Source organism: Lolium rigidum, chromosome 2, assembly GCF_022539505.1.
Source record: "Lolium rigidum isolate FL_2022 chromosome 2, APGP_CSIRO_Lrig_0.1, whole genome shotgun sequence".
Taxonomy (NCBI): domain Eukaryota; kingdom Viridiplantae; phylum Streptophyta; class Magnoliopsida; order Poales; family Poaceae; genus Lolium; species Lolium rigidum.
Window position 1 is genome coordinate 182,308,130 of NC_061509.1, and position 24,573 is coordinate 182,332,702.

Below are 24,573 nucleotides of genomic sequence, written 5' to 3' on the forward strand. Positions count from 1 at the left end.
TATCGTTCAGGGGCAATTAAAATTAGTTCTCTGCAAGGTGATGCCACACAAGTGGTGAATGGATAAAGACTCAAGCATTATATCTCTGGTGATTCTTATAATGAAGATGTTGATATTATTCGAGTGGTGACACCGGAAGCTTTCATCAAAGGCCAAATTGACAGCTCTGCAGAGTTCGACTTTGAATAGGTAACAGTACTGGTAATAAAAAGTCCGCGTTTAACTTTCCAAACAATGTTTATGCTATTTTTGGAAAATATGAAAAATTACGAGATCGAAACGGAGTGGAGGAGACGCACGAGGGCGTGCCCCCATAGGCCGGCGTGGGCCCTAGCCTGGCTGCGCTGCCCTATGAGGACGGCCCCTCGGTGTCCCTCTCCGACTCTGGTTCAACCTGGTACTTTACTTCAGTCGTGAAAATTCCTGCTATATAATCCCCCGGACCCCTGGAGGTCCGTATATCGTTTTCTCGTCGTGTTTTGTTTCGAGCTGTTTTCTGCAAGGATCTGCTTCGGATCTAGAGCCATCATGTCTTCGTCGGGGACTCCGAAGGACAACTTCTTTGAGGACGTCGTCAACCCGTACATAAACGAGTTGAAGATTCACCCGAAGGAATTGCTGCTCGTAGATGGAGAGTTGAAGATTGAAGATGTCCGAGGTCCTAAAGGAGAAGGAAGTCTGGAGGACAGGATGGAAAAATTAGAACAAGAGGTTTTCAATTACAAGAAGATGGCTGAGCGTGAAGTGGACATCTTCCAAAAAATTGTGTCTGAACTTATTGATGGACACAAGAAGGAGACTGCAAAGCTGTGGGACGATATCCTCTCGCTTCACGACACTACCAACAAACTCCAAGCTCAACTCTATGATGTTCAGAATCAAAACTGTGAGTATGAAAACAGGTTTAAACACATAAGCTATGCTGCTAGTTTCAGGATTCCCGAGACCAAGATGTCGTTTGTTGATGGAGAGCCTCTTCCTTGTAAGTCTGATGATGGGAAGAATTCACCACCGCCGAAGGAGTAATTCATCATTGGTATTGGCACCCCCTTGGTTTGTTCCAAGCTTGGGGGAGTGCCGCGGTATCACATCATCACTATCTTTTACCTTTTTATTATCAAGTAGTGTCATATCATGAGTAGGGAAGTTATCATATGAGATGTGTTGCAGTTTGGAAGTATCTCTCTTTTAGTTGCTATGTATCCCTTGGTGTGAGTTATCGTTATGGAATATTAATGAGAAGTTCTATCATTTACATATTGCACATCTTATTTTAGTTTGCAATCTCTATTATATGATTGATCTTGATGTTAGTATTGGTATCACTTTGGGAGCATTGAGTAAATCTATTTGGTTTTGGGAAACTTAGCATTGGTCAATAGCAACAACACTTTGAGTTTAAGTAGAAAAGAAGAAATACATGTAGATATGTTATTTCATTATCTTTCTTTCTTGTTAGCTCCTAGCTTAGTATTCTGAAGTTAAAATTGTTTGTTCTTACAAGAAATATGCATGATTGTTTCTATCACATGTATATTTTTTTGTTTCCCTCAACTCTTATGCTTGCTAATCAACCTTGCTAGCCAAAAACCTGTACTGAGAGGGAATGCTTCTCGTGCATCCAAACCTTTAACCCAAACCTATGCCATTAGTGTCCACCATAACTACCTACTATGTGGTATTGCCCTGCCATTCCAAGTAAATACTTCATGTGCTACCTTTAAACAATTCAAAAGCTATTACCTCTTATTTGTGTTAATGTTTTATAGCTCATGAGGAAGTATGTGGTGTTTTATCTTTCAATCTTGTTGGGCGGATTTTCACCAATGGACTTGTGGCTTCATCCGCTTATCCTTTAATTTTGCAAAAAGAGCTGGCAACGGGGTTCCCAGCCCCAATTAATCAACTTTCATTAATAATTCTCTTCACATGTTTTGCTCTGATTCATCAGTAAGCAACTTAATTTTGCAATAGACACTCCTCCATGGTATGAGAAATGTTGGAAGGCACCCGAGGATTCGGTTAGCCATGGCTTGAGAAAGCAAAGGTTGGGAGGAGTGTCATCCTTAAATAAACTAAAGTACATGTGTAAACAAAAGAGAAGGGGGATGATCTACCTTGCTGGTAGAGATAACGTCCTTCATGGGAGCCGCTCTTTGGAAGTCTGTTTGGCAAGGGGGTTAGAGTACCCACTACCATTCGTTGACAACAACAAACACCTCTCAAACTTTACTTTTATGCTCTCTATATGATTTCAAAACTGAAAAAGCTCTAGCACATGATTTAATCCCTGCTTCCCTCCGCGAAGGGCCTGTCTTTTACTTTATTTTGAGTCAGTAAACATATTTCCCTCTATCTTAAGCAAGCAATTGAGTTGTTGTGATCAAACCATTTATACTGTGATCTACTTAATCATGCCTTTTATTCTTCCTTGTTTAGTACAAGTTTTATCCGAATGAATATAGCTTTGAAGGTTATCAATGATTATGAGGAGATTATTATGATTGAGTATGCAAGTTTTGCTATAAGCTTTAATATAAGAGCGCTGCTCGATAGATAAGTACAATATGTTAACTGTTCTCTGACCAAGAACGATGTTTGCCATCACCAATTATGATTTCCTATGCACCTTTATTTGTGATTTCCTTTTACTTGTTTCAAGTTGAGTTATATGAGGAGCGCTGCTCGATAGATAAGTACAATCTGTTAACTGTTCTCTGACCAAGAACGAAGTTTGCCATCACCAATTATGATTTCCTATGCACCTTTATTTGTGATTTCCTTTTACTTGTTTCAAGTTGAATTATATGAGGAAGTTGTTCACTAGAATGCTTTGTGTGAATTAATATGATGCTTCTTGTCCGTATTTTATTTATCGACTCTTCACTCTATAAACATGTGGTCTTGTTTACCGAGTTCAGTTTCGCTTGGGGACAAGCGAAGTCTAAGCTTGGGGGGAGTTGATACGTCCATTTTGCATCACTATTTTATATCATAATTTACTGTTATTCATCGATATATTTCATAGACGTGATACTTATGTTATTTCATCTATTTTGCATGTTTCATGATTATTGGAGGATCATTCACCGGAGTCAGGATTCTGCTGGAAAAAGCACCGTCGGAATGCAATATTTCTGGAGATCAACAAACGGAAATTACACGAAAGATCTTATTTTCCCGAAGATGAAGCCAGCCAAAAGGAGGAGCCGAGGAGAGCCGCCATGCCCCCCCATAGGCCGGCGCGGGCCCTACCTTGGTCGCGCCGCCTTGTGGGGAGGGGGCCCACAGCCCCCTTCGGCCGCCTCTCCTTCGCATACTTCTTCGTCCCGAAAACCTAAGCTCCAGAAAATAATCGCGAGGAGTCACAGCCGCCTCTGCGGGGCGGAAAACACCAGAGAGAAAAGAGCTCTCCGGCAGGCTGAAATCTGCCGGGGAAATTCCCTCCCGGAGGGGGAAATCGACGCCATCGTCACCGCCATCGAGCTGGACTTCATTGGGATCATCATCACCATCATCTCCACCACCGTCACCGTCATCTCCACCGCAACACCTCATCACCGCTGTAACATCTAGGGTTGAATCTTGATTGTTTGATAGGGGAAACTCTCCCGGTATTGATTACTCCTTGTTATTGATGCTATTGAGTGAAACTATTGAACCAAGGTTTATGTTCAGATTGTTATTCATCATCATATCACCTCTGATCATGTTCCATATGATGTCTCGTGAGTAGTTCGTTTAGTTCTTGAGGACATGGGTGAAGTCTAAATGTTAGTAGTGAATTATGATTGAGTAATATTCAATGGTTTGATATTTAAGTTGTGGTGTTATTCTTCTAGTGGTGTCATGTGAACGTCGACTACATGATACTTCACCTTTATGGGCCTAGGGGAATACATCTTGTATTCGTTTGCTAATTGTGGGGTTGCCGGAGTGACAGCAACCTGAACCCCCGTTGGTATATCGATGCAGGAGGGATAGCAGGATCTCAGAGTTTAAGGCTGTTGTTAGATTTATCTTAATTACTTTCTTTTGTTGCGGATGCTTGCAAGGGGTATAATCACAAGTATGTACTAGATGATACCCCGCGCGTTGCTGCGGGACATGCAATTTTCCATGGAATCAAATTTGAGCTTAAATTATGCACCAAAATAATCAAAAACATGCTAGGAATGTGTTGACTACCATACTCGTGGACGTTAACTCAAATAGAGCTAATTGTAGGAGATATTACATACAAAATGAATCTAAATTGCTCATGTTAACCATCCTTCAAATTCTAATTGAGCATTGAAATAAAAGAATTAAACGTGATCATAAGTGTCTTGTGAAAACAGTTTAAATAACATAACCCATGGTATCTCAGTTGTCTCCTGAAATTCAGATGCACCTCAAGGGGGATACTAATGCTCTCCTTCCCGTCCAAAATTGACCTCTCCAAATGGTGATACTTTTGCTGCGTCAAATTAAAAAAAAAAAAGGTTTAGTTGGGGGTCAAAATTCCCATTGCTTTGTATATTTGCAAATGCAAATATGTGAAATTGGTTTCATAACTCAGATAATTCCAACTCGTGTGGAGAGGCCCAAATACACTTCCATCTTCACTTACAACCTTGGATAAAAAAGAAAATACAGTAACACAATAGTAATGTATGGTTTGTTGTTTAAATAGTTGTAAGATTTGCTAATATAGAATATGCGTTGTGAAGTATCCTTCCCGGCCTCGCATCTCACTGGGCATGAAAGGATCAAAAGGACGATTTCCTTCTTTGCCAATCAAACAAAAAGAAATAACCAACCAGGAACCAAACTTTCTTTGTAAATTATTACGGTACTAATTATTCCCATTCTAATACCTTCGTTCAAGAGGGCATACGAACTTGGTGTTCCAACCTTTACACGACCATTGTTTTTCCTTGCCTGGTAGCTCCCGCGCTGATTGTAATTTGTAAACGTTCATCGTCTTGCCACCAGCGCCTCCTTGCCGCGACTTCAAGGACTCATCCGCTTGTCTCACATAAAAGAGCTGCATCTGAGAAGATAGCTCGTCAAGTTCATACCTCTCACAATTGGGTTGCAAGCAAGATCGAGGAAGCAGTGGAACACTAACTTTACAGAAACCAAGTGCGTACTAATGGGTAATGGCGCTGTTGCCGCAAAAGTCGAATATCTTTGAAGCCAGAGCGCAATCTGACGAACTGAAATACATAAGCTCGGGAATAGGAAAAAATACGGAAGGCTGAAAATTTAGGAGAACGCCCAGCTACCACTACAGGAATGGGAGAAGACGCCGACGGCCAAACTGTACGCCGACGGCTTTTTATCGGGGCCGTCGGCGTACGGCCTCGCCGGGGCAGCTCACGAACCCGACCGTCGGCGTACAAATACCATCGGCGTAGAGGAGGCTACGCCGAGGGCAGCCGTCGGCGTCACCTTGGCCCTCGGCGTAGCACCGGCATCGCCTCTGGCCCAGCCCGCGCCGTCGTCGCCCGCTCACGGCGTCAGTCAGACGCCGACGGCCACCCTCGGCATAGGGCATGGGCACCCTATGCCGACGGCCACCCTCGGCATATAGTATTTTTTTATTTTTTTTATTTTTTTCCCTCTCTCACATTACTTTATAATATGTTTCTATTAAAAAATGGTTCTATTTTTTAAGAATTCGTAGATGGCATATGTAGGTCCCATGGGTGACGCTCTTCACAGACGGGTCAACCGGAGCCACTAGGCCCAACATTTGCTATCGATGTACATATGGGTAGATCCGCGGGGTCCCCGCCCTACGGTTTCCCGAACCCTAACCCTAACCCTAACTGTAACCCTAACTCTAACCCTAACTCTAACCCTAACCGTAACCCTAACTCTAGCCCTAACCCTAACCCTAGGGTTTCCCAAGAAACAGATCACCGGAGCGTCAGAATTGTTGGAAAACTTGCTTCTGCCCCTAACATACATGTACAAGTGTGATGTAAGGTTTGGCTAACCTTGGATGTACCCGGCGTTGACGATTTCCGCATAATGGGCTACCGGTTGGTAAAATCCGGGATCCGTATGTGGAAACCCCCGCCATGGCTCGAACGGAGCCTATTTTATGGTAAAGTATGCCCAACCTATGGTTTCCATGTACATATGTCCTAAACAAAGCAAAATAAATAAAAAAGTCCTTTGGTAAACCCTCGCACGGAGAAAGCTATAGGGGTAGATGTGTGGGGTCCCCGCCCTAGGGTTTTCCAAGTTACTGAGACCACCGGAGCGTCGGAATCGCTGGAAAACTTGTGTGTGCCCACATGGCATGCACAAAAGTGATTTGAGATGGTTTTATATCCAAGGATACCCCCAAGGTGTGTCCGGCTTCTCGGACAGGGGTTCCTACACTTAGGCGGATTCGCATGTATAGGGGGAACTCCCTCGGAGTTGAACCGGAGAGAAACTTGAGATCATATGTGATGATCCTTGTTTCCACATGTACCTATGACCTAACCAAGCTCAAATGGAGGCATATGCCCACCGGGGACCCCGATGGGATGCGACAAAGGGGTAGACCGCGCGGTCAACAGAACTAGGGTTTCGTCGGAAATCGAGCATCAGATGTAGGGAATGGCCCCAAAACTTGTGTGTGTCCACATGGAATGCACAAAAGTGATTTGAGATGGTTCTATATCCAAGGCTACCCCCCCAGGTGTGTCCGGCTTCTCGGACAGGGGGTTCCTACACTTAGGCAGATTCTGCATGTATAGGGGGAACTCCTCGGAGTTGAACCGGAGAGAAACTTGAGATCATATGTGATGATCCTTGTTTCCACATGTACCTATGACCTAACCAAGCTCAAATGGAGGCATATGCCCACCGGGGACCCCGATGGGATGCGATCAAAGGGGTAGACCGCGCGGTCAACGGAACTAGGGTTTCGTCGGAAATCGAGCATCGGATGTAGGGAATGGCCCCAAAACTTGTGTGTGTCCACATGGAATGCACAAAAGTGATTTGAGATGGTTCTATATCCAAGGCTACCCCCCGGGTGTGTCCGGCTTCTCGGACGGGGGTTCCTACACTTAGGCGGATTCCGCATGTATAGGGGGAACTCCCTCGGAGTTGAACCGGAGAGAAACTTGGGATCATATGTGATGATCCTTGTTTCCAAATGTACCTATGACCTAACCAAGCTCAAATGGAGGCATATGCCCACCGGGGACCCCCGATGGGATGCGATCAAAGGGGTAGACCGCGCGGTCAACGGAACTAGGGTTTCGTCGGAAATCGAGCATCGGATGTAGGGAATGGCCCCAAAACTTGTGTGTGTCCACATGGAATGCACAAAAGTGATTTGAGATGGTTTTATATCCAAGGCTACTCCCCGAGGTGTGTCCGGCTTCTCGGACGGGGGTTACTACACTTAGGCGGATTCGCATGTATAGGGGGAACTCCCTCGGAGTTGAACCGGAGAGAAACTTGAGATCATATGTGATGATCCTTGTTTCCAAATGTACCTATGACCTAACCAAGCTCAAAAGGAGGCATATGCCCACCGGGGGACCCCCGATGGGATGCAGTCAAAGGGGTATACCGCGCGGTCAACAGAACTAGGGTTTCGTCGGAAATCGAGCATCGGATCTAGGGAATGGTCCCAAAACTTGTGTGTGTCCACATGGAATGCACAAAAGTGATTTGAGATGGTTCTATATCCAAGGCTACCCCCAGGTGTGTCCGGCTTCTCGGACGGGGGTTCCTACACTTAGGCGGATTCTCGCATGTATAGGGGGAACTCCCTCGGAGTTGAACCGGAGAGAAACTTGAGATCATATGTGATGATCCTTGTTTCCACATGTACCTATGACCTAACCAAGCTCAAATGGAGGCATATGCCCACCGGGGACCCCCGATGGGATGCGATCAAAGGGGTAGACCGCGCGGTCAACGAGAACTAGGGTTTCGTCGGAAATCGAGCATCGAGATGTAGGGAATGGCCCCAAAACTTGTGTGTGTCCACATGGAATGCACAAAAGTGATTTGAGATGGTTCTATATCCAAGGCTACCCCCAGGTGTGTCCGGCTTCTCGGACGAGGGGTTACTACACTTAGGCGGATTCCGCATGTATAGGGGGAACTCCTCGGAGTTGAACCGGAGAGAAACTTGAGATCATATGTGATGATCCTTGTTTCCAAATGTACCTATGACCTAACCAAGCTCAAATGGAGGCATATGCCCACCGGGGACCCCCGATGGGATGCGATTAAAGGGGTAGACCGCGCGGTCAACAGAACTAGGGTTTCGTCGGAAATCTAGCATCGGATCTAGGGAATGGCCCCAAAATTTGTGTGTGTCCACATGGAATGCACAAAAGTGATTTGAGATGGTTCTATATCCAAGGCTACCCCCCCAGGTGTGTCCGGCTTCTCGGACGGGGGTTCCTACACTTAGGCGGATTCTGCATGTATAGGGGGAACTCCCTCGGAGTTGAGCCGGAGAGAAACTTGAGATCATATGTGATGATCCTTGTTTCCACATGTACCTATGACCTAACCAAGCTCAAATGGAGGCATATGCCCACCGGGGGACCCCCGATGGGATGCAGTCAAAGGGGTAGACCGCGCGGTCGACAGAACTAGGGTTTCGTCGGAAATCTAGCATCGGATCTAGGGAATGGCCCCAAAACTTGTGTGTGTCCACATGGAATGCACAAAAGTGATTTGAGATGGTTCTATATCCAAGGCTACCCCCCCAGGTGTGTCCGGCTTCTCGGACAGGGGGTTCCTACACTTAGGCAGATTCTGCATGTATAGGGGGGAACTCCCTCGGAGTTGAACCGGAGAGAAACTTGGGATCATATGTGATCTGCGGGGCTCCCAGATTAGGGTTTCTTCTACCAGAGGGAATATTGAGGTAAGATAGGGTAATTATTGGTACTACATGTTCCGATGACCTAACACAACACAAAGTAAGAGAAAAGTCCATGGTTCAACTGTTATCGGAGGCCGGTCAAAGGGGTAGATCTGCGGGGCTCCCGGATTAGGGTTTCGTCTACCGGAGGGAATAGTGATGTAAGATAGGGTAATTATTGGTACTACATGTTCCGATGACCTAACACAACACAAAGTAAGAGTAAAGTCCATGGTTCAACTGTTATCGGAGGCCGGTCAAAGGGGTAGATCTGCGGGTCTCCCGGATTAGGGTTTCGTCTACCAGGGGGAATATTAAGTTAAGATATGGTAAAAATATTTATACGCATAGCTTGGGAATGTAGAAGATTAAAACAAATTTGCATGGAAATATATAATTTAATAAATATAATTGACATTAATAAAATTTAAATACAAAAAAAATTGAAAAATAAAAAAAGGGGCTATGCCGAGGGCTGCCCTCGGCATATGCCTGGCCCTCGGCATAGGGACGACACGGTCGGCCGGGTCAGTTATGTGCTGGTCGAGCCAGACCAGCACCTAACCCTAACCACGCGCCCTCCCCCGAGCCTCCCGCCTGCCCGCCACCTCCCGCCTGCCCGCCGCCATCTGCGCCTCCCGAGCAGCCCGCCCGCCGTCGCCTGCGCCTCCCGAGCCGCTGCCCGCCGCCAGCTCCTCACCGCGACGCCGCCTGCGCCTTACCCCACCCCGCCGCCCTCCCCGGCTCCTCCTCCAACTCGCGCCGCTGCCGCCTCCACCTCTCCCGAGCTCCCCTCCACCTCGCGCCGCCGCCAGCAGCCGCTCTCCTCCTCCTCACGCCCCCGCCCGCCGTCCCCTGGACGGCCTCCTCCTCGCGCCCCCGCCCACCGAGCTCCCTGGCCGGCCTCCTCCTCGCGCCCCCGCCCACGGTAAGATTTCTTTTTTTTATTTGTGTATTGGTTTTAGTTGTTGAAATTGAAATGTGTAAGAAAATAGTAATTGAAATGTGTAATTGATTTGAAATAGAAAGAAAGAAATTGAAATTGAAATTGAAAGAAATAGAAATAGAAATTGAAATTGATTTGAAAATTGGAAAGAAATAGAAATGAAATGGAAATGTGTAATACAAAAAGAAATGAATTTGTTTAATAATGGAAATAGAAATGCAAATGTGAATTTGTTCTAATAATGTGAATTTGTAATAGGCCATGTCGTGACCGCCTCGTCATGAGCACCCCGGCGTGACGATCTCGGATCTTTGACGCGCTTCTCGACGTTCGCCGACATCGACACTCGGTTGTTGGACTACTTCCTCTTCATCCGAGGGTGAGCTAAATTTCCAACTTCTTCTCCGCATTTTCTTATGTCACTAGATTCATTTTCCAAGTCCAGTTGCGTAACCTAGGTGTCACTTCCCGTCCGCGAGCGTTACGCGGATAAATATGCATTAGTGGTCCGCATATTTTGAACCGTAACGCTTGCGGCATTTACGGGACAGTCGGCGGATGCGTAGTTGTCTACGTTTTCCATGTTCTACTCCGGTCCGAGTCAGGATTTCGGCGGCGCCTCCCCGTTGTTCTCCGGATGCACATCCTCTCGGCTTTTGCCGAGACGTGTATCGGGAGAGCAGCGGGAGGTGCTGCGAAATTCTGACTTGGACCGGGGTAGAGCATGGAGAACGTAGCCAACCACGGATCCGGCGGCTGCTAGGAGCCCACCTAGTAGAGATGTAGGTTGATGCATGCGTTTCGCCCGGTAAAATAAATAAAAATATGATGCATTTAATTTCCTATTTGATATAAATGCTATGTACTGTGGTTTGGCTCCCAATAAAGCGAGAGGATGGCTGATAATGGATGGATGTACAATGAGCGTGTTAGTGCGGCGAGAAAACAGATGAGTGGACAAGGAAGACCCATTTTCTAGTGAATGAGTTAGCGCGTGGTACAAAGGGGCTGGTTCGGGCACTTTGCCCCTGTGTTCGCTGCGTGAAGCGTCAACGTCGTGGGAAGGATGAAATGTATAGACACCTTCGCAATATGGGTATATGCATGGGTACGTCACGGAAATCGACTTTGATGAGCGCGAACGTGACAGAGGTGAGGTGATGCGGCAGCGGCTCAATGGCAATGCGTACGATGGAATTAGAGACTTTCTAGATGATCTCGTCCATGCCGATGTCCCGGATTCGCCGCCAGAACCGGAGGCGCCGCCAGAACCGGAGGCGCCGCCAGAACCGGAGGAACCGAGCCAACCGCGAAGGCCTTCTATGATATGATTGCCGCGGCTAAGAGGCCTCTGTACGAGGGCGCCGCGATTTCTCAGCTCGATGCCATCTCCCAATGTCTAGCCGACAAGACCCGGTACAACACCACCCGTGAGGGCTTTGAAGCAAGTCTGAAAACAACTGGTAACATGTTGCCAAAGATCATTGTCTGCCTCAAAGCCTGCACGCGACGAGGAGAATGATGAAGGACCTCAACATGGATTATCAAAGGATAGACTGTTGTCCGAAAGGCTGCGTTCTATTTTGGAGATAGTATGCGGAGGACAAGTACTGTCCCATCTGTAAGCAGTCTAGGTATGAAGAGGTAACGGGAAAGGATGGTTAGGTGAGGCAGTCAAGCACCGCAAAGTCGATTCTTCGATATCTCCCATTCATAAAAAGAATCCAGCGGCTTTACATGCACGAGGAGACGGCCAAACGGATGACGTGGCACAAGTATGGGAAGAGATTCGTGGACGAAAAAAGAAGTTGAAGATGGGACATCCATCCGATGGTACGGCATGGAAGAACTTCGATACAAAACACCGCCTTAAGGCAGCCGAGGCTCGAGAATGTCGGAATTGCGATAGCAACGGATGGCTTCAATCCATATGGTATGTCCAATTCCAATTACGATTGCTGGCCCGTGTTTGTTATTCCGCTCAATCTCCCTCCCGGAGTCCTAATGACGAGGAAGACCATGTTTACGTCGCTGATCATTCCAGGCCCTCATTACCGGGGAAGAATTTGAGTGTCTACATGCAGCCGATTGTGGAAGATTTGAACCACTCTTGGCACCACGGGACATTGACGTACGACCGAGCATCGAAGACAAACTTCGCATGAGAGTTTGGTTGCGGTATACCATGCATGACTTGCCGGGTACGCCCTAACATGTGGATGGTGTACGGCTGGTAAGTGGCCATGCCCGGTGTGCGGGCATCGGCTTGAGTTCCTTTGGCTACAGAAGGGTCGCAAGTATGTTGCGTTTGACACGAATCGACGAGTTCCTCAAAAGGAGGCATCCGTTTAGAGAAGACAAAAAGAACTTCAAGAAGGGCAAAGTTGTGCATGAAAAAAAGATGTGCCGAAGTTTGATGGTACACTTGTTGAAGCCGAGCTACGTGCTCTCGTGCGGCAGCGACGCCAACTGGCCATCAATTTGAGGGATATGGTGTAACGCACAACTCGGACTCACGAGGCGGCTTTAACGAAGCTCGAGTATTACAAGGACCTCGAACTTCCCCATAACATCGATGTGATGCACACTTGTAAAGAATGTCGCGGAGTCCGTCTTTCACACATGCCTGAACATTCCGGGAAGTCAAAGGATAATGTCAAGGCTAGAGTCGATATTGAGATCCTCTGTGATAGGGAAAAATTACACATGAAGCGTCCTATTGGCCGTCAAAAGAATTGGTTCAAGCCGCATGCCAACTTCGCCTTGATTCCATCCAAAAGAAGGAGGCATTCGGGTGGCTCAAATACGTCGTGATGTTCCCGGATGGTTATTGCTCGAATATGAGTAAGGGAGTTAATCTTTCGACGGGAAAAGTCACCGGGCTCAAGAGTCACGACTATCATATATGGATTCAGCGGCTCATGCTTGGTGATGCTTCGAGGGTATATCCCCGAGAAAGTCCGGCGAGTGCTTGCGCAGTTGAGCCATTTCTTCCGCACGCTCCGTGCTAGCGGATATGTCCCGAGGTTATTGCAAAGCTACAACATACGAGTGCCGGAGTTGCTATGCAATTTGGAGATGATATTTCCGCCGGGCTTCTTTACTCCGATGGCACATCTCATTGTGCACCTCGCCAACGAGGCACTCTTGGGTGGTCGGTGCGGTTTCGTTAGCGATTACGTATTGAGAGAGAGTTTAAGTATATTCGAAAGATAACTGGAAACAAGGCCAAGATTGAAGCATGCATAGCTGAGGCAATATGCCTTCGGGAGATGGCGAGATGCCGCGACAACGTACTATCCCGATGATGTTCCCACTCAGCATAACCCGGTCACTCGTTACAATGTCGACGTGCCCGAGAATGACCCCAAGCTAAAACTATTCCAATTCCCCGGTGGCAAGGCTGGTAAAGGAACAAAATATAAATTGGAGAACGAAGAGAAGGATTGTATAATGCTATATGTGCTTATGAACATGGAGCAAGTGATCCCATTCGTAAGGTAAAATGGTGAACAAATTACTTTGCAGCTAGTAACCTCGTCTCGGTCTAATGCTTATTTTCTCCTTTCAGTGAATTCACGGATGAAATGTGGCCGTATGATGAATTGCCCGAAACCTCGGAGATGGACACTCTACTGAAAGACGGTGCTCCCGGAATTAATAAAAACTTTGTGACATGGTTCATGGAAAAAGTAATTTCTAACCTTTCCTCTTACATTGCAACATGTGACTTGTCCCTCTTATTACACGTAACTAATGCACACAACAAATTTGAAATGTTCTTGTAGGGCCGTGAGAGAAACGTTGATATGATAGATGAGTTGAAATGTGTTTCCCAAGGTTGTAGCCGTGAGGTGACCAAGTATGAGAAGTATGATGTGAATGGGTTTCGCTTCCACACAGAGACGCACCAGAAGGGCCGGGCGAATCCCAAAACGATAAATGCTGGGGTCTTCACCAAAGGAGCCAACAACTTTGATTACTACGGAAGGTTACAAAGTGTATACGAGTTGACATTCAATCGTACGAACGTGCAACTCAATATCGTCGTGTTCAAGTGTCATTGGTTCGACCCAATAGGTGGACAGAGAAGTGATAAGTCCATTGGGTTAGTTGAAGTTAAGCCTTCAGCCACCTATAGCGGAGCCGATGTCTTTATTGTGGCTCACCAAGCCAAGCAAGTTTATTATTTGCCCTACCCATGCCAGAAAGCGGAACTCAAGGGTTGGGAAGTCGTCTTCCAGGTATCGCCACATGGTAACCTACCGATTCCCCACGAGGATGATTACAACAACATTGACCCCGTGACATACGAGGGGATTTTCTATCAAGAGGAACAGGACTTCGGGGAATATATTTTAGAACCGTTTGTTCAAGAGGACCTCGGGAACGATGCGAGAAACTCGTGGTGAGTCGGTGGTGGATCTAAAGGACATATCTATGCTCGAGAAGTTACTTGAGGCGAATGACAATTATGATGAGCCTCCACCCGTCGACCCTTCAACTTTGTACTCACAAGATAGTGATAGTGATAGTGGGCCGAGAGAAAGAGAAAGAGAAAGAGATGGAGTATGAGAGTGAGCGTGAGAGCGATGATGGGCTAGTGAGGGTCTTTTATTCTTAGTATTTATTTGTCAACATGCTTCTTAATTGCATTGTGCCTTTTATTCTTAGTATCTTCATTTTATTATGTCAACATGCTTCTTAATTGCATTGTGCCTTTTATTCTTAGTATCTTCATTTTATTATGTCAACATGCTTCTTAATTGCATTGTGCCTTTTATTCTTAGTATCTTCATATAATATGTCTTTGTGCTTAACTGTTTTATTTTTCTCAATGCGAGTGAGTGAACAATATGAGCAGCGGCAAGGCGGACTCCGAGAGCTTGCTTAAGACGGCAGCGCGAGTGAAGAGGAATATTCCTAGACCCACTAGACGGAGTGATCGAGCCCGGTGCAAAATCCGCGTTACGCCGATGGTACCGATGGAGGACGAGGACGAGGAGGACGAGGTGGAGGTCGAGGACGAGGACGAGGAGGACGAGGTGGAGGGACGAGGTGGCGGCGGGGTACACATGGACTTTGACGAGCCACCCTCCGCTTACGGCGATGTGGCTCCTGAGTTGTACCTTGAGGGTCCGTCTAGTGGGGAGGTGGAGATGGAGACGGAGTCTACACACGGAGTCGGACTCTAGGGCTGAGTTGGAGGTCATGGAGGGTGAAGGTGCGCTGAAGCCCTTGAAGCTTCGTGGAGAAGCTAGAGTCCCCGATGCGAGGAAGGAGCCGAAGACCCATGATGACAAGGCCCTTATCATTCCTTCGAGCGATGAGTAAGTGTACTACTTCAGAAATTTCGAACATGTATTTTCATCTTGGGCATAATAAACAATTTGGCATGTGTACTAATGTGTGATTTATTTGCAGCAATCTGGACATGGGATGCCAAGCCCCCCGCATGCCTAACAGCTTGCTTGGGGCTCCGATTAAGAAGTTCGGCCCGGCGGATACACTCCCCTTAGCACGGTCCCCGGTGGCCCGACGAAGCTAGCCACTACTTGGGCGGACTATGAGGATGCCCCTGCCGTAGGCTTCGCGACAGTTGCTTGAGGCTGTGACCACCAAGTTACGGGTAAGGCATATATTTCTCGAGCACCGTTCATAGTTGATGACCCTAATGTGCTAACTCATGACTTTCACAACCGATTTATGCATGATTGAAGTGCTTCTATCGTGTGGACCCAGAGCATGACACGCGGGCGCGTCTCACTTTGCGTGGCGCTTGCGAGAGGTTGACACCGCAGCAGTGGTACAACCAAAAGTTCACCGGCGCTAGTGCCTTACGGGCTAACAAGGGTAAGAGGGTCAAGAAGGAGTACTATGTTGGTAACGAGCCTACGGAGGAATGGGCAATGACCATTGAGGAGTACATGTCGGTGAGTAAAATGTCAATGAGATTCTACATTGCTGCTAAGTTTTCATTGAATTATCTTGAGCTGAGTATTGCGTTTTCAGGTTTGTCCCGAGTGGGCCGAGCAGCATAGGGAGGCATGGGAGGAGCTGATTAGGGCGAGGTGGCTCGGGCAGGACGAGGAGTTTGCAGCCGTGTCGAGGCGTAACATGGAGAACCGAGGCACCGGTGGCACACACTTGCGCGGGAAACCGCGACTACACCCGCTTCAAGGGGAAAAAGGTATGTATATACATGGAACGACCTTCATTCATTTCCCGCCATGTCTCATTTGTGGTACGCTTAACTTTTCTTTTCGCGATGCGGGTGGCCGAGGCACCACCCGGGGTGGTGCTTCATGATGCCCGGATATATGACATGATGCGGACGAAGCGAAGCCCAATCCCGCATTGCCTCAGCCACGGTACTACGGCAATGCCAAGGCCGCCAAGGAGGACTACTGCGACATGGTCAAGTCTCGTCACCCCGAGGTGGATGACCCCTTGAGCATTCCGGTCGACGAGGAGTCGTTGGTCCTGTCGGGGCACGGGCGTCCGCATGGCCGTTTCCCTTGGCTGAATAAGGCGGTCAAGCCTACCCACTCCACAAGCTACACGCGCCTCAAGCATACCCTCACCGCCGACAGCCCCCAGCCTCGTCCACGGCCTGCTCGTCCACCCGCCTACGATGTAAGTTTCCTCATTTTCATCCTCTTTCCGGTTTTCCTTCCTACATGGCTAAGTGTTTACGAGATTCATTGTTTCTGAAATTGTAGCCTGACTTCGAGGCGGCCTTCGAAGCCTGCAATGAAGCGTATCAGCAGGCCGCTGCCCAGTGGAATAGGCAGAATACGGCCTATATGACGTATATATCAGTAAGTCTGAATCTTTCTTCTCGCGCAAGTAGATGACAAGTCTCAGTTTGATGCTTTATTTCTGCAAAGCCTAACTTGTAACCTATCTTGCAGGAAATGATGATCTCTATGTCTACTGGTACACCGCCACCGGCTCGAGTTACCGTGGCGGGGGACATGCCTATCATGCCATCGAAGGCAGCTTTCGCTGCAACTTACTACGGATCCACACCGGAGGTAAGTTCTTTGCCAAACCGGTAGTTACCACTTTCCTTTGCCTCGCAAGTTGCTAACATGTAGGGAACACGTAGGGAACGGGATGGTCCGGGAACCGAGGCATCGCCGGGTGGGCGCGAGGTCACACCGGTTCATGAAGGTGGTCGGTCTCCGGGCGTTCTGCTGGTGCCTCTCCGTCGACTACTCCCGGGACTACTCCCGGTGCCTCTCCGTCGACTTCTCCCGGGCGTGCTACCGGTCCTTCTCCGGGTGGTTCTTCTGCAGCTTCTACCGGAGCGCAACCCCGGGCTGCTCGTTTCGCCAACGATGTGGGCGGACACACCCCGCCCGGGTCCTTCCTCCGCTAGTCGGCACCGGGCTTCTTGCTTGCCATCATGTGCTACTTACTACTATGTATTGGATGACATGGCACTCTCCTCTTGTATGCTATTACATGCACCATGTATGCTACTATGTGGATTTCATGCTATTTATGTGAATTATGGTGATTTTGGATGTATTTGGATGCTACTATGTGGATTTCATGCTATTTATGTGAATTATGGTGAATTTGGATGTATTGGACCTGCTGAACTGAATTTAGATGAATTGGAACCCAATTTAAATCGAAAAAACCAAATGGTAGGGCATACGCCGAGGGCAATGCCGTCGGCATAGGGCCCTGGCATGACCATATGGTCGAGCCTATGCCGAGGGCATTGCCGTCGGCATAGGCCACCTCACCCGGCCGCACCTCGTCGCTCCACGTGGCCCGCATGGGCCATGCATATGCCGAGGGGTTGCCCTCGGCGTAGCTCCTGGCTACGGCCCGCCACGCTGCGCCACGTCGCCTCTGGTGGCTCTCTATGCCGAGGGGGATGCCCTCGGCGTATGGCATCGCGCCGTTAACGGCGACGGCACGCCGGCGAGCGTACGCCGACGGTGAGCATGGTCCTCGGCGTAGGTGGTGTACGCCGACGGCCATGCCTACGCCGACGGTGGACACGTCTGTGCCGAGGGACCCAGACGCCGACGACGTACGCCGAGGGCTGCCGTCGGCGTAGCCTACGCCGAGGGCAAGGCATGGCTACGCCGAGGGCAGCCGGCCGTCGGCGTACCCGCCGATTCCTGTAGTGTACCTTCCGAGGAGGCCGATGACGAAGATGAATAGGCGAGCAGGCCGACGCGCCTGATGACTGCACATGCAGGTTTTTTAGCGCCTAGGCAGTTGCGACTCAATTAGATGGAGCAATTTCTTTTCTATTTATAGGGTAATGGATGTCAATGTCGATGAACGCTGAGATTCTTGTGTTCGTTTCAGGCAATTTATCGCTGGGGGATGGTGCGTCGCGGCAGCCAAGGAGATAGTGGCGGCGTTAATGGTCGATCGTAATCAGAGGGGGAGATGAAGGGTGTGCGAGTCGACTTGACATTGAACGTGGGCTAGCTTTGTTTCATCAAGGGCTATATGTGCTCGTTTATGTGCCCACGTTGATCATGGGCTATATGCCTAGGTTCAAGTTGAAACCTTCCACGGGCCACGTGCAATAGGAAGTCTGGGACGGATCAGATGGGCAGACATGTGTGGCCCAGTTTATACGTGCACAACAAGTGTAGGATCGATCGGCAGGCTGAATAAAAGATGACGTGGCTGCAGGAGAATCCAGCAAAATGAGATAGTGGGGGACTCCTATTTAGAGATAAAAGATTAGTCCTAGGAAGGGCGGTGCATTAGCATAGATTCAGCCACACAACACTTATCAAAACAATGAAGGTTAATCAACTGTATGAAGCGAAAGCAGTAGACTAAATTCCCGTATGTCCTCAAGAACGTTTGGTCATTATAAGTAAACAAACCGGCTTGTCCTTTGTGCTAAAAAGGATTGAGCCACTCGCTGCAATTATTACTCTCGCATTTTACTTACTTGTACTTTATTTATCTGCTGTATTAAAACCCCCTGAATACTTGTCTGTGAGCATTTACAGTGAATTTTTCATCGAAACTGCTTGTCAACACCTTCTGCTCCTCGTTGGGTTCGACACTCTTATTTATCGAAAGTACTATGATACACCCCCTATATTTGTGGGTCATCACCCAACATTAAAGTTTTAACCGCCTACCCCCTCCTCTACGCGGCCTCATGGCCTTTTAACGGGAAAATATAGGTACAAGCATAGTTCAATTCATGGAAAATAAAACTTGTCCGTATTGCCCAAGTAACTAGCAACGATAATGCAAGAGCAACCAAAAAAGGAAACTGACAAGCCCATGTTCAAACGAATAAACATCCAGGAGTGAGGGAAAGGTTTAGCCGAGTGCACGTAGTCGTTCAATAAAATAAAGCCTACAATAGCTGGTTCGTACAGGACATGATACGCTTGGTTGGTTAGAATCAACAACTAATTAATCAATCAAATAAACAGCTAGTTGAGAACTAGCAAATCCCTTAATTTACATATACAAATTTTGGGAAGGTATCTAGCGGTCACTTTCATAGATGGTTGTTTTTCCTCTTTTATTAAGCTAAACTTTCCTTCTTTTTATGCTAGGTTTGCTAATAAAAACATCACCAACTTTTGAAAAAAAGACATTGTCAAATCTTTCAAAACTGCAAACTTTTGTTTTTTTACTTTCATTAAATTTGAAATCTTTTACGAGTTTCATATTTCTGAATTTCAAATTTAAAATATTGAACTTTTGGATTTCCAAAATTTATAATTTTTAACTTTTAAGAATTTGGAGTTTTAAGGGAAGAAAATAAAGATCAAAACATACAAAAGAGAAGAGTGAGGATTATCTGTCACGTGGTGGGCATCCCAATTTATCGCCATATATGCTGACGGCAGCAGCAGCCCACGCCGACTGTCAGCCATGTCTCTCAAATCGACTTGACCTTTGCTCCTTATACAAATAATTTGTGTATACATAGTTTTCAGTATGTGCACCTATCTAGACTCGTCAGTGTCATCATCTTGGACAGAAACAATCGACCTTCCGACGACATATCCTCTGTGCTTCCACGAAACCATCCGTGTTGTCGCCAACGTCAACTGTAATGTGTACAACGACGATGCGTGCGCTTCCTCTCTACGGTTGCTACATAAATCGAGTGTGACCCCCAACACTTTCACGGCCATTTAACCTACCTAAGGCAGTTTAGTTCATCTTACAAAACATGGTAACCACGGTTGACAAGTGGGTTGGGGTTGGCACGGCCATGACCTTCTTCACCTTGCTGTGCTCCCAGATGCCGGACCGCATCCACGACGAGGTGAGGCACTTCATCACCAAGTGGACGCCGCTCGTCGCCGCCTACTTCAACCCCTACGTCAATCTCACCATCTCCGAGCAAAGCGACGAGCAGTTCCGCCGGAACGAGCTCTTCGACGACATCTCCGCCTACCTCACAGACAAGTGCGCTCACGGCGCCCGCAGGCTCAAGGCCGAGCTCGGTAACGACGGCGTGCTGCCGGAGGTCACCCTGGACGACGAAGTGCAGGTCACGGACGACTCCGACGGCGCGCGCATCTGGTGGTACGCTACCAACAAGGGCCCCAGCTACCGGAGCCCGAGCCCCGTCTTCAGCTTCTTCGCCGCCGACACGGAGCCCCGGCTCTTCCGGGCAGTGTTCCACAAGCGCCACCGCCAGTTCGTGCTCAACACCTACCTGCCACGAGCACTGGCCAAGGGCCACGAGCTCATCGCCAACATGACCAGGCAGAGACGGCTGTTCACGAACCACCGGCAGGGAAACAGGAGCACCTGGTGCCACGTGCCGTTCGAGCACCCGGCGACCTTCGACAAGCTCGCCATGGACCCTGTCCAGAAGGAGGAGATCATCGACGACCTCGAGGCCTTCATGGACGGCAAGCAATACTACTCAGACGTGGGCAAGGCGTGGAAGCGTGGGTACCTGCTTTACGGCCCGCCGGGCACGGGCAAGTCAACGCTGATCTCGGCCATGGCCAACAAGCTCAAGTACGACGTCTACGACCTCGACCTCACGTCCGTCAAGAACAACTCCGAGCTCCGGAAGCTCTTCATCGAGACCAAAGGCAGGTCCATCATCGTCATCGAGGATATCGACGCCATCGAGGTTGACCTCGCCGGAAACCGCAAGGTCGCCGACAAGAAGTCCGGCAGCAGCAGCTGCTGCGACCACCTCCCGCTGGACCCCAACAAAGACGACGGAAGCAAGGTAACGCTCTCCGGCCTGCTAAGCTTTGTGGACGGGCTGTGGTCGGCGAGTGGCGGCGAGCGGGTCATTGTCTTCACCACCAACCGCGTCGACATGCTCGACCAGGCGCTGACACGCCGGGGGAGGATGGACATGCACATCGAGATGTCCTACTGCAGGTTCGGTGCCTTCAAGGTACTCGCCAACAATTACCTCAGAGTAAGAGATCACGAGCTGTTCGACGAGATCAAGCGGCTGCTCGACGATACCGACACGTCACCCGCTGACGTGGCACATAACCTCATGCCCAAGAGCAATAAGAGGAAGAGGGACGCCGATATGCCGCCATCTGAAGTGGCATATTACCTCAAGGAGGACACTGACGCTTGCTTGGCAGGTTTAATTGAGACCCTGAAGAAGAAGGCCAAGAGGGAATCAACGACGGCTCCTACCATTGAAGTTGTTGTACCTGCCCAGAACGGAACTTCAAAATAACTCGTCAGACCATGTACTCCCTCTGTCCCGAGTTACTTGTGGCAGATTTGTGTAGTTATCCATATAACTAGACATGTTTTAGTGTGTATAGAACTATAGATACATACAAATCTAGATAAATTTACGACATATAATTCGGGACAGAGAAAGATACATGTAGCAATTTCGACCTCAGCTGATTTGCATCCCAGTCCAGATGTTCCATTTCTAAAGCAATTTAAGCCTTGGACATATATCAACCCATTGCAATTTGCAATGTCGTCACAAACTCCAGCATGCCTCGATATTAAGTTACATCACAACTGTAACAGGTCAAGCTATACCTTTCATCCACGGTATAAAAAAAATGTATCGACAAAAAGGTACAGTCAACGACTAGAGAGTTGAGTGCTTGAAACGACTATCAATGTCAGAACTTGAATAAATTCAACATCTATATAAACAAAGGTAAACTGAACAAGGACGGCAGAATATTCTCAATGATATTCCCAATAAATCTAAACACTAGCTACCAGCTTTGCAAGGAATAGGTGACTCAGCAATAACAAAGACCATTCAACAAACTCACACAAGTTTTCCCTATCCTCTCGCTAGGGTTTTGTTCTTCGGCAGCGATTCTAGATCGTTCTGTGGGATCGGTTGTTTTCCAAGACCCTCTCTAATACCAATCCACTATTACACATGGATCCTGGTTGGCGATCGTAGTCTCCCTTGTACCCGTGCACTCCTGGTTTTCTCGGTGTGTTCTGCGAACTAGGGTCTTGACGCTCTCCATCGATGGGGGACAAGGTTGATGCACCGCGTCTGGATCGGCGGTAGGAAAGAAACTGGAGATCGATGACATGCTCACAAACCTGGAGCTCTATGCGGACAAACTTGAGGATGTGGTGATCGGAGCGGAGGGGCTGAAGTAGTACCAGAAAGAGGCAAGATGGCTAGCGATCGGTAAGGTTTATACTTCAAGATCGTTCAGCGTTAAGGCCCTAACTAGTAAGATGAATGTAATTTGGAATATGTCTAGGGATCCAATCTTCCGTGAGGTTGGCGAGAACCTTTTTAGCTTCCAGATGCACCTTGGAGATTGGAAAAATGTTGTTCATCAGGGAGCATGGACCTTTCGTGGGTGGGCTTTGCTTGTAGAGGATTATTATAGAAGAGAGGATCCAGAGAAGATTGTCTTTGGTGGCTTATACATCTAGGCGCAAATTCATGGCATCCAGAAACTTCTTTTCAAAAAATTGTATATATTAATCAGACATCAACATGTTCATTACAATCTATTTGGGTCAGGCTCATCATACAGGGAGACGCTAATCCAACCATCATTCTATCAGTACTGTCAAAACAACAAATCCAAGCTAGTTGATGAGCAACAACCTTCTTTAATCCATGGATTTCTGACGTCCTATAAGCATGCAGATTTTGGTTTAAATCTTTGATATCCTTAACAATTCCTGAGATAGCAGATTTACTTTCTCCCTCTTCGATTAGCTTAGCTATTAGAGAGGAGTAGTAGTTCTCTAAGTGAATTGATCATGCAATAAAACTATAAAAGGTAGGCAAGTCCTTAGGCTAGGTAAACCTGCAACTGCCTTGGTTGTTTCTGCCGAAGGACATCTATCAATACTACCCCATGCAGTTAGCATAATATTACCTCTGTCATCTCTTAAAATAATACCCCACCCTCCTTTGTTTTCATCTTGCATATAACTAGCGTCCCAATTTAGTTTCACCCAACCCACCTCCGGCTTAGACCAAGAATCACATACTTGCTTAGTATTTATCTGTCTGCTGCCAAACTCATTTTCCCAGCCTAAGATCTTTTTTTCCCTTTTGGGTCAGAGAGCTTCTCAATTTCTGTTTTTTCATTGTTTGAAGTGAGAGTAGATTGCAAGAAAATAGAAGAACTTCGATTCTGAACTTACCATCATCCAAAATAACATTGTTTCAGAGATGCCAAGTTCTCCACCACATTAGAAGGAGTTTTCTTCTCATTTGATCGGAAACATTACTTAGGAGCATAGGCATCCATTCATGGCCAATATAGCTGAATACTTTTTTCCATCTAGTAGTTCCCAATCTTTTCTTAACCATTGCCTTAATGATTTCGCCTTTGTGCAGTTAATAATTGCATGATAACTAGTTTTTGGTTCCATAACACATATTTGACATGCATGGTCCAGGTCCATATTTCTGTTGCATCTATGTACTTGCACACCAAGGGTATCATTTGCTAATTTCCAGCCAAACACTCTCACTTTTGGTGGTACATTGGCCCTCCAGATTTAACTGCAAAGTATCCTTTCTCCAGCGGTTTTGTTGCTTGATCCAGTAGCTTTTTCCTAATCCCGAGATCCATAGCTAGTATGTAAGCACTTTTGACAGTAAGGAAACCTGGTCTTTGATAGAACATTAGAACCAACCTAGGTAATATTCACCTGAGAAGGATGGCAATTGGATCTTAATGATATGTTTAGTATCAGGTGGATAGAAGATTTTTCGAACCAGATCCTTGTTCCATATTTTTGTTGTTGGCTCAATTAGGTCAGAGACCCACTTCCATTTGTTCCTTGAGGATTTCCCCATAGTTTTGAGACTCCCTATAGGAATCCAGTTATCACTCCAGATCTTAACTTTTTCCCTTGTGCTTATTCTCCATAACATACCATGTTTAAGGAGTTCTATCCCATGAACAATCCCTTGCCAGCATCTTGAGGATTTTTGGATAAAGGTTGTATCAATCAGCCTAGAGGGGGAGTATTTTTCCTTTGGGAGTTTTGCACATAAACAGTGTGGGTATTCAATGTAGCGCCGTGCTTGCTTTTCAAGTAAAACTTGATTGAAGGCTCTCATAACCCTAAAGCCAACCCTCCCTTGGTATTTTGGTTTCGTAATTTTGTCCCAAGCCATCCAATGGACATCTCTTTTCTCCATGTCGTCAACCCACCAAAAATACCTAATGATTTTTTCAAATTCTTCACCTAAGCGAGAAGAGAAGTTAAAGATGCTCATAGCATGTGTGGGGATGGCTTGAGCCACAACTTTTATTAGAACCTC

General features: G+C 47.4%; 1 protein-coding gene across 1 annotated transcript; it reads left to right on the forward strand.

Annotated features, from left to right (window-relative positions):
- The first annotated feature begins 20,079 nt into the window (after positions 1–20,079).
- Positions 20,080–21,516, forward strand: LOC124690355 (AAA-ATPase At3g28580-like). Its single transcript, XM_047223746.1, has one exon. It carries the CDS (start codon positions 20,092–20,094, stop codon positions 21,514–21,516), a length of 1,425 nt encoding a protein of 474 aa, XP_047079702.1. The 5' UTR covers positions 20,080–20,091.
- The last annotated feature ends 3,057 nt before the right edge of the window (positions 21,517–24,573 follow it).